This window comes from Heloderma suspectum, chromosome 7 (assembly GCF_057233095.1).
Source record: "Heloderma suspectum isolate Gila_16-S chromosome 7, 16-S_ref, whole genome shotgun sequence".
Lineage (NCBI taxonomy): Eukaryota > Metazoa > Chordata > Lepidosauria > Squamata > Helodermatidae > Heloderma > Heloderma suspectum.
In genome coordinates, this window is record NC_139464.1 from 74,258,166 (window position 1) to 74,275,413 (window position 17,248).

Below are 17,248 nucleotides of genomic sequence, written 5' to 3' on the forward strand. Positions count from 1 at the left end.
GCTCTTCTTCATTAGAGTGGGATTTCTTATGTGATTTAGACTGTAACGTTCTCTGTAGGCTAATACACCTGTATCCTGACCTCTGGGGAGAACTGATAATATGAGGTAAATGTATGTGTTGTGCGAGTGGACACATTAAATTACACTCAGGCATGTACCTAAATGGCACAGCAGTGGTTCAGCATCTACTTTAGTTTAAAACTTCATTTCAGCCAACTTGTTTTTATGTCCTGTCTATGCAAGCCAGATGGAAGTCTATGCAGTAATTTGATGCTGTTTGTCAGAGTCTTACAAAACGTACCAGGCACCTAATAGCGGAGAACAAAGCTCATGAACAAATGGAGTTCTGCGATACGAGGGGTGATGAGTGAAAAACACACCTGTGAGACCATCTGCCATGTCTTTTGTAAAACCCCACATACATAGCTGGCAGTCTTCTTGCTCCTAGGTACTTATTGTTGTCTCTCAAGAATAGCGTATATGGTTCCTGTGAAGCTCACCATTTGCTAATCATCATAAACGGTATGAAATTTATGTGTTTGTAATGTCTGAGAAAGTCACAGAAAGGCATGTAATCATAATTCCCTCTATTTCCAATGTTCAGGTGTGCATGCTATTGCTTGTGTAGCCAAAATGGTGCCAGCCATGTACACGAGGGAGATATTAGCAATATGTGCATATTAATCCCTTAAGGATTAAGTACAAAAAAAACTTTTTAGGGGGGAAAAAATCGAAGTGGAGGGTGGGTACCCAAAACAGCTCAATGAAGGCTGAGCATCGAATTCTAATAGGGAACTGGGAGGAAGGAATGGAAAAACTGGGTGAGAGGGGAAATGGAATGGAGTATCCTGGAAGAGGACATGACTGACCAACTGGAACAGTGAACAGGAGCACTTTACATTACAACATAACTTACAGGTTCCACTTGTGTAATACTATTGATAGAAAACTGAAACTGAATACGGCCATGCCGGTCGTTTGCCACTTGCCTAGAAATGAGAGCGTTGGCTCACCACATTACAGAAGCATAAATATGACCAGATCTTCACACCATTAAAGCCACCATGTGATATGTTTTTGAGTGGCTGTCATGCCTTAAGTGGTGTGATCTCACCCTAACTTTGCTCCTGATAGTGGATGTGCATGATGGGAGTGAGCTGTTAGCTAGCCTTGGGCAGGCTTTGCTTTAGACCAAGGCTGGGGGGGTTCCATCTGGCCCACTTGCCTCTCCTCTGAGGCCCCATCTACTCAGCCATACCCCGCCGCCTCTTAACTGTGTCTAATCCCCACACACACACACTGTGATCCCAGCAAGTATCCCCTCCCCCACATGGCAGTTAGACTTTTTTTTTTTTTTTAAAGCTCTAACTTTAGATCATTGTTGCCTGACCTGTTTTGTCTTAGAAGAATCTGGAAGACCTTCAGGAACCACTTGCATTTGCCAAAGAAAGTGCTAGTGCTTTTGGCTGTTGAATTGGCTGTCTCACTTGATAGACATTCTTTGACTTTTTGAATCTTTATTTCAGTTGGGTCCTGAAGAATTCAGGAGCAGTTCCTCCATTCCAATATATTATTGTTTCCCCATTCTCTTCCTGTGGGGTCTCGGGAATTGTCACAGCTGGAGACAGGATATTGTTTGAGGTGGAGTAGTGTGAACAGGGGCCAGGAAAATTTGAAGAGCCTTGGTGGATGCATAGTGTTTGTATTTAACAGACAGTTACATCTGAGGCTAAACAGGATTTTTTTTTTTCCTCCAGGTAAAACTGAAGAGCTTTTTAATTCTTATTTGTTTCCCAGCTATAACGCGAAGCTCGGCTCAGTTTCTTTAGTCATCCAGATTGTTTAAATTATTCCTTGAATAATTTTGTCAAGCTTCTCTGACAGAGTTCTTTGTTTGCATCTGGCTTTTGCTTGTGGATGATGTAGATTATAGTAGGAGGTGAATAGGAGACTTACTGACCAGGTTCAAATGACACGCCTGTAGGCGCCAAAGCGCATATGCAACCCCTGCTTGGGGGGTTGTTTTGCCATGTGAACCTGGCAAGTGTGGGTTATGCAGGGGTTAAACAACCCTTAAACATACTTTTGAGTTATGCAAGGGTTTCTTAATCCTCACATAACCCATGCTCGTTGGGTTTGCATGAAACAACCCCCGAGTGGGGGGTTGCATATTCAAAATGCCAGCCGCACACACCACAGCCTCACCATCGGTTAACAGCCCCACTATGTAGTGTGGATATTGGTCAGTTTGTAGAATAACCTGTTGGGGCTGGGATTAGGTTTAAATGATCAAGGTTCTTCCTAGCCCTGTTGTTTCAGGTACTAGGAAATATACTAGGATTCACACATTGTGTTCTCCACTTGGCTTTTCATCACTTGATAATTTGGAGCTGAATGTCCGAACTGCCCCCAGTGAAGCATATTCTTTGAAATGTATTTGAAATTATGTTAGGCAGCACAAAAGTTCGATGGTGTTTGATTTGTGATGATGGCCATGCATACATGTTAGTCATCACTTGATAGCATAGTCCTCAAGGGATTAATATGCACATATTAACTCACCTTCCATTTCTTCAGAACCAGAGGGCTGGTTCACACATACATATAAAGAAACTTGGCATCCCTTTGATTATTTAGCCCTTGGTGTGTGTGTGTGTGAGAGAGAGAGAGAGAGAGATTTACTCATTGAAAAGCATTGTGTTTTGAAGAGATATAAAGTTCTGTGATGGCTGTTTCACCTGTGCTGCACATCATTTCCTGCAGTCCTGAAAGTTACCAATATGCATATGTGAATCAGTCCTGGTGCCTTGGTTTTTTGGTGAAATTGAAAAATAGGTGGAATTTCAAATCCAGAGCAGAAGTGTGAAAACCTAACATATAAAACTAGCAAAACGTTTTGCTCAAATGTTTTAAATTGTTGTCTACCAGCAACTGTTTGTGGCAAGCATAAGGCATGTGAACCTTGAAAAAGAAATTGGGAACTTGAGACAAAGGTGGAGGCATGACATATTGAATTACAGGCAAGGTTTCATTCTTGGAATCCACTTGGAAGAAGGCCCAGGAATGAAAATTGTGGTAAAATGTCACTTGGGGAGAGGCAGTGAACAAAAGGCTAGAACAGAGAGGGAGGGAGGAGCAGGTTCTGCAAGCTCTTAAATGTGGTTCAAGGTAAAGTTAAAGAATGCACGTGTGTTAAATGTTTGGTCTGTGGCAGAGAAAGTTGGAAGAAAAAATAGGAACAGAAAGAAAAGGATAATCTAGGAGCACCAGCATACATGATGCATGCCAGATAAATGAGATCACAGGAGAGTAAGGAACTGCAAAGGAAATAAGCATTCATCAGTGAGGGAAACCATAGAGAAATGGCACTGAACAGCCCAAAGAGTTCTGAAGTGAAGTTTGAAGAAGCAAGAGAGACAGTCAGGGGTCCAGAAATATTGGTGTGGCTTACTAGCCAGTGTCTTTTTGATTCTAGCTTATAAGTTCCACTCTTAAGCCTGGTAAGAGGCATGTGCAGAAGATCTGGGACAGATAAAAGGAAGTACTTCTTCACACAGTGCACAGTTAATTTAATTGAATTTGCTGCCACAACATGTGACTACCTTGGGTGGCTTGAAAAGGGGATTAGACAAATTCATGGAGGATAAAGCTTTCAGTGGCTACTAGTCATGTTGGCTATATGTTATCTCCAGTCTCAGGGACAGTATGTTTCTGTATGCCAGTTGCTGGGATTAAGTTAATGCCCTGCTTGTGGACTTCCCAGAGGCACCTGAAAACAGGATGCTGGATAGTCATTTGGTCTGATATAGCACGGCTTCTCTTGTATTCTTATTCCAGAGATTTCTCTCATTTATGGTGAAGTAGGGGGAGACAAAAAACTGCATCCTCCTCCTGCCCTTTCTCAAACTTATGCACAAGTGAGAAGAAACTCTGTCTCTCTTCCAAGCCCTTCACTAATGACTGAAGGCTTAGACAAGAGGCAACATCTTCTTTCACTTGCACAGAAGAAGACTCCTGCAGTTTCTTACATTCCACAAACCTCCCTGCAAATGAGAGAAGACACCACCTCAATGCTGGCGAAAAAAGAGAGTTTTCTTTTTCTCCTGCAGCAGAGCTGGAGAAACTACTGTTGCTGTGTCCCTCTTCCAAACTGCGGCACAGAGTCAGTTAAGCTAGGAGTCCTGTTTTCCAAAGGGCTATGGCCACTTGCCATTGACAAGTGGAGGTGAAGACACCTGCAGACAGTAGCAGTAGAACTGGAAAAGTATATTATATTGAAGAGAAGTGTCATGAAGTCAAGTGACAATGGGTTCATATAAAGTTGTTTGCACTATTGTATCACTTAAGAGGCAGCAGCTGATATGAATGATCCACTATAGAACCAATAGAAGGTGGTCAATAGCCTAAACCAAATAAAATATAGGATCTTGTAGTTTCAAGTGCTGTTCTTTATACTGTATAATGCTGCCTCTCTTGATAAAATGCATAGGTAGAGCCTGGAATGGTCCTGCATTAAATCTGAATGCTTGCCAAGCAACACAGTGAAAGTAAAGCAAGAAGCAGCTGCAGGATGATTCGGCTTATAGTGTTTGGAATCTGTTAGAACCAAACATGAAACCTGCAGATTTTACTAGTAAGGCTTGAAATGAGTGAGTGTGCTCTTATGTATTTTGTCAAAGTCTAGTTTCATAGCCTATGACATCCTCTGTGGATCCTTATTGGTTGCAGAGATAATTAATGGAATTGCGAGTCACAGCCTGCAGTCAGATTTGATTCCCCATTTAGATTGATGTCTGTTGAAGCCGAAGTTCCAGGAGTTACAAGTTAAATTGCAAGATAAATGCCTTAAATTTTATTACTGATAGTTTTATTCCAAGCACTGACACCATTTTAGGCACTAAATAATTCCAGTGTCAGTGAATATTAGCATAATAGAAAGTATGAGAGCACATTTACAGAGATTTGGTTCTTGCCAGGACATAGTTCTGGAGACTTGTGATGCTTTTGTAGTACCTTCCATTTCCCAATATATCAGCTGAACAGATAACAAACAGACCATGCTAGATCCAAAGCATTGCTAGTTCCCCAACCCTAATGGAGAGGAAGAGACACTTTTCATCTCTGTGCTGATGATACAGTATAGATAGAATTCCCTGCCTTCTTCAGATCTTGCAAGGTTGGGAAACTTCATCTCTAACCCCTAGTTAGAATAGCTGTATGAGTCTAAGTTCAAAAAGACATTGGCAGTTCAAAGCAATAGTAGAGACTTTATCTTCCCTTGGGCAAAGTATCTTCCCCCCTTTTCAAGGCCCCTTGGACCATACCTCACAGTCCAGGCAAACAAGTTATCTTCCTACTTTGTAGGTGGAGTCTGAGTTAACCATCCAAATGGCTCAAGGTTAAAGAGAGGTTTTGATTTACAGAACAGCATGACTGTCACAAATTACCATCAGGGTGCGTGCGTGCGTGGGTATAAATATATAAAATTTGCTTCTGATATGCTAAAGATAAAACCAAAGATAACAAATATGATCAGGTAAGAGGCATTAATAATGCTGGTGGTATTCTGTAGGTTCAGTTAATAGCTTTTTGAACCTGTACATAAGTTGCTGTTCTAACTAAGAGTTAGAGGTGAAGTTTCCCTAACTTGCAAAATCCCAGGAAGGTATGGAATCCTTTTTACCTTATATACACAGATGGGGAGAGAGAGAGAGATACACACGCTTCTTCAGTTTCCAAGGTGGAGACAGTGGAAAAGATGGGAAGAGAGTTACACTGTACTTCCCACTTTTATATTTCCCAAAGCAACTATTACTGGAAAGGATAAGGGCATCGTTGTGCTTTCTCATCTTCTCTTTAATTTCACAGTTGCTTCCGTAAGCAAATATAAATTCTGGAGTGCAAACTGTGTGTGGGCTGCATGACCAGAAGTTTTGGATTATACTGTTTCAAGGGTAAGCATCCTGGTACTTTCCAGATGTTTTGGATGACAACTTCCATAACCTCTGACTGTGTAGACCTTGCTGGGGCTAATGATCATTGTAGACCAAAACCTCTGGAGGATAACAAGTTGCCTACTCCTGTGTGATTGGGTAGTGTAAAGGCTCTATATAGTTACACATATACATTTTAATTGTTACAGCAAGTGATTAATATGCATGCAGGAAATATAGGAATTAGAAGTTGGAAACTAGACTTGAATTAAATATTGCCTTTTTTTCCTTGGTGACTTAAATGATAATTTAAATCAGTCTACCTTGCTTGCAGCAGAGAAAAGTCGTTTAGATTTTTTGGAAATGCTTTTAACGCTATTAATACAGAGTATCTTTTTCTGTTGAGGTGTTTATATAATAAATAATAATATAATATGCCTATTGAGAGAGAGAGAGAGAGAGAGAGAGAGAGATTCTTAGTTTGCAAAAACATGAATGTTTAAAATCCTTGGATATTCAAAAAGATGGTGTTGAAGCAAAGCAGTTTTTAATCTCTAAGTCCAAGGAAATGATAGGTCAACATCCCAGAAATTCTCTCAATTGCTCATAAGCATTTGAACATTGATGTGGTTTACGTCATGATTGCCATATTCTTATGTTTTAGAGATAACTGTAATTTGCAGCCCCCTAAAGCGTACAGGTTAAACAGTGAGTTTCTGGGGTTCGTGTCTAGCACATAGACTTCTCCCTCCCCACACACCACTAAGTGGCATCATTGCTGTCTGCAGACATTGGAACTGAAAGCTCTAAGAAAGTTATAATATGTTGGTGGTGTGTTCATATTAATATGAGAGATGGTGGAATCTAATTTCATTCAGGTTTACTTATGTGGGAACTTGAAGTTTGAGTCTGCTGTTCCCCAAAGCACAGCTGCTACTGAAATCCTCCTTTGAGAATTTATAAAATGTGCATTGGAAAAACTTTTGTAAACATGATAAAACAGCACTGAACTCTCTTGCAGACAAAACAAAGGTGGACTTTATTAGCACTTTTGTTGTGTTGAGGAAAAACAATGCTGTTCCTCCTGCCAGATTAGATGGACTGGGCTGGGCTGGGGGGTTGCATCTCAGTGGGGGGGGCGGGGTTTGTATCTCAGTGGTGGCAGTTAGTATATTTGTCTAATCTGAGCAACAAGTGAAGAAAATTGAACTAGCAATAACTACTATTTTTAAATAGTACCAAAAAAACCCCTACTAGCACTTCTCCTATGGTGCAAGATTTGAAGTAGGGAATTTCAGGGAACTTCTTAAGGTTTGATTTCTCTTTAAGAGAGCATAACAGTCCATGCAGAGGCGAGATGGTTGAAATATCTTCAAGTGCATCTTTTGGATACACTACACAAACTGGAGTGTGGTTTAATTATTTAGAGTGTCTTTGAACTATATTGAGATGTAATTAAAATACAAATGGCTTCCCTGCTGTTAATTAACAAAATGAATGTACTTTCTCTTCCCCCAGTCCCACAATAAAGCCCCAACAAATCTTAATCTGTGAAACAGGCTGCCTCAAGTAATTTGCCAGTTAGTTAAAATCGAATCTGAGGGTGGGATTATTCAAGTCCATTAGAAGCAGCTAAACTTCATGATACAGGGGCTATTATACAGCTAGTTGTAAGAAATTTCTGTTTTATGAAGGAATGGTGACACAAAGACTGCAGTGTGTAAGCTCTCTCCCTAACTGAACACTTTCACACTGCAGTTTAGGAGGCGTGCAGTTCAGGAAATTGCTGGCTTAGGCTGAAGCACAGTTTTACTGCAAGGAAAATTTTATTTGTCACTCAAGTAATTGGCAGTTTTAGTACCTTGTTAGTAATTACTTTATGAACAAACTAATGTCTAAACTAAAGCCTCTTAAACTTGTTATCAATGTTCGCCTGGGTTGCTAGTAAATCTGATGCATGGATCGTCCGTTGTTGCTTAAAGATATTTTTCCTTTAACAAAGACCTTCCAGTTAAGCATTACATTTAAAGGACCTGCACCAGACAGGCAGAGAACTGAAACTTGATGCTGAGTGAGAACAATGTCTGAGGTGTAAAAAAAAAATCATTTCTTTTTTACACATCTGGTGTGAGGGCCAGTTAATCTACAACTTCTGGCTTCTTTTTTTAGCCAAACTTTATTTTTAATGAGTGGTAATTAATCTCAGCCTCCAACTTCCCTTGAGTGCTTATATGGGTACTACAGTTGCCAGACATCCTGTTTTAAATAGAAACAACCTATTCTGAAAGAACAGTAAGTAGATGTATTGAGAATGCCCTCAAATGGTATAGTTTTAGCAGAGTTGAGGGTGGGCAGGGCAGCTTCTTCTTCTGTTCAGAAGTGAACATGTAAACCATACTGTTTTTCTTTCTTAAATTCTACCTGCACCAGAAATTAAACTGACAGGCAAACCTGGCTGTCAGCAACTGCCACTTTCAGGCAGCTGCCTGTGTCCCAGCAAGGCCCACTGGCAATTAACTTATTTTAATATATTTTTATTCATTGCTTTTCTGTCCAAAAGAGCTGTCAAGGTGATATGCAACTTTAAAACAACTTCATACAGATCCCAACTTTAAAACAGTCTTGTTATGTCTGCTGTCTTGCGTCAGGCCTCTTGCACTGGGAGGCAGGGCCTGTGAACCACTTTTTTGAATTTACCACAGTGCATCGCTCTGAGGTGTTGTGGTCATATGCCCATGATGCCAGGGAAGGCAGGGGTAAGATAGGAGAAGGGGCACAAAAATGCAATTAGCAGAGGGCCTTCTAGGCCCAGGCCCTGGCTCTGACCCTATTGACAGGCATCTTGGCAAGGATTGCCAGTTGTCCAGTTTTGGACAGGAATTTCCAGAAAACCATAATTGAATCTTGAGTGGAGAAAAATGCCCTGAAATTATATGGAAGAAAGGAAAGATACAACCTTGATCAAGGCCCTGAAGCATTCTCTATTCCCTTGATGCTGCATACATATGGCCAGCATACCCTGTTCACCAATGTGGGATCAATTTTCTATCATTTTTGCTCAGAAGAGGCCCTCAAGAGAGTGGCAGCCATTTTATTAGATTGATAGCAGACAAGAGCGAAATGATGTTTGTTTGTTTTAATTGAGCTGCTGCCTGAATAAGGGCAGCATTGTTGACACTGTTGATCTGGTTATCTCTTGACCCAGCTCTATAATATTGTCCTGAACTGAATGATCCCAAAGGCAGCAAATAATTTATTATTTTTATTTGCTGGGGTTATAATTTGGTACTTATTAATAATTTGTTTCTTCCAAATAACTAAATTTTAATTTGGTATATGATGCTAGTAAACATAGTGGCAAAAGGGCACAATTCCAGTGCTCATATATCCTATTCATGGACATGTTTTCTTCTTCTATTCAAGCGTCAGTTATTTCTCAACTTAAATTATACTAGTAATTAAGGTTTTCTTCTTTTGTTTCAATTTCCCTTTCCTTTTATTTCATGTTTTTGGTTTTATATTGTGAATGTGGGCAAGAACTATTGCTTTTCAATTTTTGTACAGTACCTAGTACATCCTTCAACCAACCTGTCACCTGCCAGTTGTGCTGGACTGCAACTTCCATCATCAACCAGCATGGCCAATGTTCAAGCTTTCTGGGGAAGATGGGAGTTATATCCAACACAATTGGAAGCCAGTCAGTTGGGAAAGGATGGCCTAGTGCATATTAGGTGCTTTTTATAAATCATACATGACCATAAAACTGTTTACAACCTACTTATTCTGCATTTGCATTTTCTGTCAACAAGCTGTCCTGGATTGTGGTTCAGAATCCACTTTTTTATATTTCCTTTTGTTTGCTTCTTCCCTTTTTTTCACATCCTTTCCCTTACTCTTCCTACAGTATAGGCGATTTTAGATCATCAACCTTTGGGAAGGGCATCATCTTTTTTTAAAAAAGTACTGTACAATGCCCAGTAATTTTAAGTATTTCATAAATAAAATATGATTATGTTGATGTTATGCAAGCATGTTTTCTTGAAGTACCCTGCTTTGTGGCAAAACCTTGCCTTGTCTAAGTCCTTTGGAAACTCAATATTTTATTACTTGTCTGGAAATAGTTTTGTATTTGACTGCTAATTTTTAATTTAGGACAAGTAATAAGATTGCGGACATCTTCCCCGAACACCTGAAACCATTTCAGTCTCTAGAAACTTTAGACCTGAGCAACAACAATATTTCTGTCCTTAACATGGAATCATTTCCTCCTCTGGTGCTCAAGTACTTGTAAGTTAAGCCACATTTAAGATAAGTTTTTCATTTCATCCAAAGTTTAAAAACAAAAGTAACAGAAATATATTAATTTACTGACTAATAGCCTTTTATGCATTCCTGTATATCACACAAAATGTTTTTAGTTTGCTGGAAATAGAAGTCAGTAATTTAAATTGTAAAATGATGAATGCTGAGGAATATTCTGAAAAAAAACATTTTCTCAGTGTAATATTTTGAAGTTAACACTAAATTGATTAGAATGTCTTTCGATCTTTGACATATTATTTGAGGATTTATTTAAGCTGCGTTTGTATTGCATTAACTCTGATAATTCCCTGTCTTCTAAGAACCATGCAAAGTGCTACTTAACCAGGGACTGAGAGTGAGAGATTTTAAAGTGATTAACAAGTTGTTAAGTTGGGAATAGCAGTTACCAGGAAGCAGGTAATGAAGTCTGGACAGCAATGTGGGCTTTCCAGACATTGTCTTATGCAAATTAGGCTAATTTGCATAGGATCAGTTGCATGGGAAAATTTTCAGTTTGCATCAGAAGATCACTAAGAAGTGACCTAATTGAGGTTTCCCCTTCATGGATCACTGCCTTGTTGTGGCGAAGGGGCTTGCGTAACTCAGTGAAGCCATAAGCTATGCCGTGCAGGGCCACCCAAGACGGACAGGTCATGGCAGAGGGTTCTGACAAAATGTGGTCCGCTGGAGAAGGAAATGGCAACCCACTCCAGTATTCTTGCCAAGAAAACCCCATGGAACGTATCACAAGGCTAAAAGATATGACGCCGGAAGATGAGCCCCTCAGGTCGGAAGGTGTCCAATATGCTACTGGGGAAGATGAACTTGAGCACGCTCCGGGAGAGAGCGCAGGACAGGAAGGCCTGGCGTGCTATGGTCCATGGGGTCACGAAGAGTCGGACACGACTGAACGACTGAACAACAACAAAATTGAGGTTTACTAAATACAAGTAAAATAAACAAAGCTAAAAGAGTAGCCCATGTTATTTTTTTTTCCTAATACACCACAACTATTTGACCTGAAATATTTGAGGGGAAAAATTAAAGCATACATAATGTAATTTAAATGTTATATTATGTAGACATTTTTATTGGGGTAACAATGTAAAGACAATAGCATATACTTCCCTTATGTTGTTTAAATATAAGAAAGAAACAAAGGTACTGAAAACTGTTGACATATTAATGCAGCCTTCCCCAACCTGGGGCCCTCCAAATATGTTGGACTATAACTCCCAGCATCCTTCAGTCAGCATGGCTGTCTGGAGATTCTGGGAGTTGTAGTCCAACACATCTGGAGGGCACAGGTTGGGGAAGGCTGCATCAATTAATTTTAGCAACCCACAGAGTAGCATGATATGCTGACAACCACTTATCTGTTTCAACAGAGTTCAACTTTCTTCTGCTATGGTTGTTGGGATACCTTCAGTTTTATGTCACTGCTTATTAGTTCTATTTCACACTGAGACATATATGACACATTCTTTCACATACTTGCTCACATACTTGCTAGGGAGGGATAATCACCTGAAAAACATTAATTACAACTTTGGAACTGCCAAGCTTGCCTAATATTGTATTTGCAATTGGAATACATTCATTTTTACTAATGAACTTATGAAATGAATTTTTTTATGGAAAAATAAAGCACCCCCCCATCACTGGATTTTGGCATAAAATCATTTAACATTCCCAAAGATGTTAAATCTGCCATTGTTTCCACAGGCATATTAACAATAATCGAATAATCTCCCTGGAACCAGGCACTTTTGACAACCTGTCTAGTACACTTCAAGTATTGCGGCTGAACAGGAACCGAATTTCAGCCATCCCACAAAAGATGTTCAAACTCCCCCATCTTCAACATCTGTAAGTGCAGGCTACAACTACCTAATGGTTTTAAGTTAGGCTTGCAGGCCTCTGGCAGCGATTTAGCATCAATCGGACTAGTAACCACATAAAGGCGGGAAAGCTTTAGATAGGGCAGAAGCACAATCTTTGTGATACATTCTTGTTTTCAACTTTTATGTCAATTTGCTTTGCCTTCTTGGCCTGGAATAATATCCCTACAATGCCAGCATACTGTTGTGGTTCGTGGTGTTGCCCTGGTGAATCAGAAAGATGTGGTGTTTTCTTTTGATTCTTCTCTCTCATTACTAGTAAAGTACTCAACAGTTGCATGAGTCACACTGGAGGGCTGGTTGCACTGAGGAGAGGAGGTATCGTCCTTTCCCTGGGGTTGCCCAGGCTGAACCTTTGCAGTTAGCTTGACCCCCCACCCCGCTTCCAGAGTACACTGGCCTTCCTGAGGCCAGTTGCTTCTGCTAGGAAAACTCTGGAGAGCAAGCTGAAAGAGTAACTCAAGTCCAGGAGAAATTGGGCAGAGGAGAGTCCGTTGGTACTGAAGCAGTAGATAAGCTCCTGTTCAAAAGATGGCTTGGGAAAAGCTTGCTAAATAAGTGAATGTAAGGAAGGAAGCTTGATTTGCAGAGAGAGGGAGGTGATAGCTGAGAGACAGAAAAGGATTCAAATGGAGTGGGCAGTAGATGAGCTTGTGCAACAAGAAGGAGAAAAAAGAATGGAACAAGGAAAGGAGAAAAAGGTAAAGGAGTGTGGAAGAGAGCCATTGAAAAGACTTGAGGAGGTTATAATCACTGCAAGATTAGCACAGGCATTCTAAATCTGCTGGAGAATAGAGGTGGGGGCAGGGCTGACAGGTCAGCCAGGAGTTAATACAGGCTGAGAAGAATGGTGGCTGTACAAGTAACAGAGGGTTTTTAGCAGTAGGTAGCTAAAGAAACACTAGTTCCTAGGAAGAGATGTTGGGTGCAGCAAGGCTGGTTGGCAACTTGGATGTTGGAGGAGAAGGAATCAAAGATGGTCCTGAAAATAAATAAACAGTGTGTGTGTGATTCAACCCCCCCCCCCAAGCTTGATCTTATTTTAGTTAAGTTGGAATATATATTTTTTTCCCTCAGAGAGATGAACCGCAACAAAATTAGAAAAATAGATGGGCTTACTTTTCAAGGACTTCCTTCTTTGAAATCTTTAAGAATACAAAGAAATGGGCTAGCTAGGCTCATGGACGGAGCTTTCTGGGGATTAAGTAGCATGGAAATACTGTAAGTATAAAGTATATGCTTCCCCAGTCCTATTTTGAATTCCACAGTTGATTGCTTGTTTTGAATGCTGTAGTGCTAACAATATCTAAATGTTAAACTGCCAGCCTGTAAAACTCTTCTGTTTCCAGGGGGAAGTTCCCTAATGTCTAACTACAAGAAGGATCAGTACCTTTAAAAAACATTGATAACGTTTGCATATGAGACTTGGATTTTTGTTTTTGTGTGTGTGTAGGCAGCTGGATCATAACAACCTAACAGAGATTACCAAAGGCTGGCTTTATGGCTTGCTGATGTTACAGCAGCTTCATCTTAGCCAAAATGCTATCAGCAGGATCAGCCCTGATGCCTGGGAGTTTTGCCAAAAACTCAGTGAGCTGTGAGTAGTGGTTTTGTGTTTTTTAAACTCTCTTCCATTTTTAAGAGTAGGGTAGAAGCCAAAGCACGAGCTGCTTGCCAGTGAGCTGTGTGTGTGTGTGTGTTTGTGTATGTTTTGGTAATAAAGTTTCCAAGATGACAACAGTTGTGTGTGTGTGTGTGTGTATACGTACTGTTGAATATGGTGATATTTTGTTGTGAGAAACTGAAGCCAGTTCCTTCTCTCCTTTATAGCAGTTATGCTTGGCCTTTATTAACTGTAATTTTCAAAGAAAAGAAACCTATTTTGCAATATTATGTGTATTGGAAAATAATGTACAAACTTATATTAAAAATTAATTATGCTTAACCTAATTAAGGGATGAACGTGTATTAGGTTTGAATGCCTTATTAATACAGATTGAAACAAAGATTTCCACCTTCTCAAACTTGCAGGGACTTAACTTACAATAATTTAGCAAGACTAGAGGATTCAAGCTTTGTTGGTTTAAGCCTGCTGGTGAGACTGAACATCGGGAACAACAAAGTGAGCTACATTGCCGATTGTGCCTTCCGGGGACTATCCAGTTTACAAACTTTGTAAGTTTCAGGGTAGGGCTTTTTTAGGTCAAAGAATCAGTGCTGTGTTATTGTAGATGGGTCTCAGAAGGTGTGAAGAAAGAATCATAGAGTTGGAAGCGTCCATTGAATTCAACCCCCTGCTCAGTGCAGGAATCCAGTTTAAACCATCCCTGACAGATGGATGCCCAGACTAAATGGTGAATGCATTCTGCTCAGCTCTGAACTCCCTTTTGATTGACTCTCACAAAGGCCTGCTCCATGATTTTTTCTGTCACTTTAAGGTGAATTTGACATGCAGTCCGGTCCTGTAAAAGGTTCCAAAACTAGTTTGGTACTCTGTCCACAACGAAACATACTGATTTTTCTTTTGGGAGCTTCTGTTTTCATTCTTGACCATTCTTTTGGCTAGGGAACTAAATTAATTTAGGATCCTTTCACGAAATGGTGAGTGTCCTATGGAACATGCCATATAGTAGTAAAGACATGCATCACTATATAAAAGCAGTTTTCCCTGTCTGTTCTGCTGGGTGAACTCTACCTACACTTAGGATCACTTGGATGCCAATATAATGGCTCTGTATGCTGCCCAAACTTTTATTTTAAGGCAAGCTATCCTTTCCTAGGAACTATCTCACATTGTAGCCCACAACACAAAAAGATTAATACAAATGCATAGGATGAACATGTATAGTGGATGAAGGGACTAATTATTTGCCAAATTTCTGTTGTTTTTTCAGGAATGTTCAGTCATTTGCTCAACATTCTTGAGCCACAAAACCCACTGAGCAAGCCTCCATATTGGGACTGTTACTATGACATATGAAACTCAGTAACGTGTCTTGATCTCATGAGCATTCTTTACTCTGCTGATTCTGCACATGGAACTTTCTTCATGATTTCTTTTCCAGCAGGAAATAGCATGTATATAAGAAGTGTTTTGTCTTTGTTACCATTGTTGTGCTTGATACAACTATTAAGCCACTTTTATAGTCTTCATTATTTATATGAAGACTATAAATTCATATAGGACCAAGATTCCTCTTAATATTAAATTATTATTATTATCATCATCATCATACATACATACATAGCATCCCTTTTAGGATAACACCTTACATGGGGGCTTACAAAACCCAAAATACATAAAAACCATCATATGATCAGTACAATACAATCATGACATAGCATAAAAGTGATGTTGTTCCATAACTTGCAGTTGCACTTTATGAAAACTACCACTGAAAAGAATAACTGATGTAGGATTTTCTGGGAGGTGAAATATTTAGATTAGGCATTAACATGCTAGATTCCTAATGTCCTTGTTTCTAGGAATTCCATTGCTTTTGTGATTTTAAATATCCACTTTTCAAGTTTGGGTCTTGTTGTCTCTTCGCAACAGGGATCTTAAAAATAATGAAATCTCATGGACAATTGAAGATATGAATGGTGCTTTCTCTGGACTTGACAAACTCAGATGGCTGTAAGTACATCTGTATATTCAAATGCAGATCCTGGATTATTATTTTTCTGTAGACCTAGAAAGTACAATGAGTAGCTGTAGGAAGGTAGTTTAAGTAGATTTTAAATTGTTCATCACCTTGAGAAGGGGAAGGAGCCATAGCTCAGCGGTGGAGCACATGCTTTGCTGCAGAATGTCCCCTGTTCGATTCTCAGCATCTCCAGGTAGGGGAGGAAAAACCCCTGCTTTGAAACCTTGGAGAGCTGCTGCCGATCAGTGTCGACAACACTGGGCTGGATGGACCCATGGTCTGATTGGTATAAGGCAGCTTCCAGTGTTCCTAACCTTTGTCATAAGATGACTAATAAGTGCAATACGTAAAATAATTCACATGTACTTTATTTTTGCATAGCATCATACAATTAGTCCTTATAAACCTTTCATATAGGACCAAGGTTCCTCTGAATATAAATTAAAAGGAATCACATTACTGAAAGTCTGCATAAGATGGGTGCCCAAAGGCAGCATTTGATAAGGCAATCCAGCAGCTGGTGGAAATAGCTTCATTAGAATGCAAGATTTTCTTCTAAATGCCCAGATGTGGAAATAAGAGATGGTTTACTTGTATTCCTAAAATAATTGCTTGGCCAAATTATATATATTAAACATCTTTGAAATGCCTTCATCTCTCTAGTTATTGAAGCAGAATAAATTTATATCTTTAGGAGATGAAATAACTCATGGCCTAAAAGTCACAGTGTAGTAAAATGTGCCTAACAGCAATTATTTGAGAGTCTCTTACAGGTTCCAAAAATTCTGCACCTATATTTTTGCATCTGTTACACATTATGTATTTGTATTTCCAGGCTACTCCAAGGGAACAGAATTAGGTCAATTACTAAGAAAGCATTTTCTGGTCTGGATGCACTTGAACACCTGTAAGTAGTTGAAAATCATATTTAAACAATTGTTAAAATGTACAACAATGCTATCTCAACATAGATTTTTATGCCTTAATCTATAGATGGAATTCCACTCACAAAATTGGTTGTATCTAGGAAATATGATCTAATATGTATATTTTAAATGAATTTCATTGTGCTGGTGCTTACTGGATACAAGCTGCTTCTTTTTTTCCTTTTTGGAACAGGATTTGAGAATTTGCTCTAACTTTGTTGGCTTTAATTTTTTCTTTTCCCCATAGAGATTTAAGTAACAATGCAATCATGTCAGTTCAAGGAAACACATTTTCACAAATGAAGAAACTTAAAGAATTGTAAGTGTCTCTACTTGGTCTCCTATATGGGCTCCATATGTTTGAAAATATCAAGTAACAGTAGTAATATGTCTGCATTTATTTTTGAGCAATTTTCCTCATATGCCAGCCTAACACCATAAGGATAGTTAATAAAAAGGTGTTGCTGATTTGAGGGGTGGGGGGACTGACATTTAGAGGAAATAAAGCAGTGATACTTCCAAGAACTTTGTATTGAACA

At 39.4% G+C, this 17,248-nt stretch overlaps 1 protein-coding gene across 1 annotated transcript in view; it reads left to right on the forward strand.

Annotated features, from left to right (window-relative positions):
* The window catches only part of LRIG3 (leucine rich repeats and immunoglobulin like domains 3), a 61,023-nt gene that overhangs the window by 23,873 nt on the left and 19,902 nt on the right, over nucleotides 1-17,248 (forward strand). Inside the window, exons 4-11 of the mRNA XM_084811811.1 lie at nucleotides 10,086-10,220; nucleotides 11,961-12,104; nucleotides 13,214-13,357; nucleotides 13,590-13,733; nucleotides 14,168-14,311; nucleotides 15,693-15,773; nucleotides 16,619-16,690; nucleotides 16,957-17,028. Coding sequence (XP_084667937.1) covers nucleotides 10,086-10,220; nucleotides 11,961-12,104; nucleotides 13,214-13,357; nucleotides 13,590-13,733; nucleotides 14,168-14,311; nucleotides 15,693-15,773; nucleotides 16,619-16,690; nucleotides 16,957-17,028 — 936 coding nt within the window. The remainder of the gene's footprint in view (nucleotides 1-10,085; nucleotides 10,221-11,960; nucleotides 12,105-13,213; nucleotides 13,358-13,589; nucleotides 13,734-14,167; nucleotides 14,312-15,692; nucleotides 15,774-16,618; nucleotides 16,691-16,956; nucleotides 17,029-17,248) is intronic.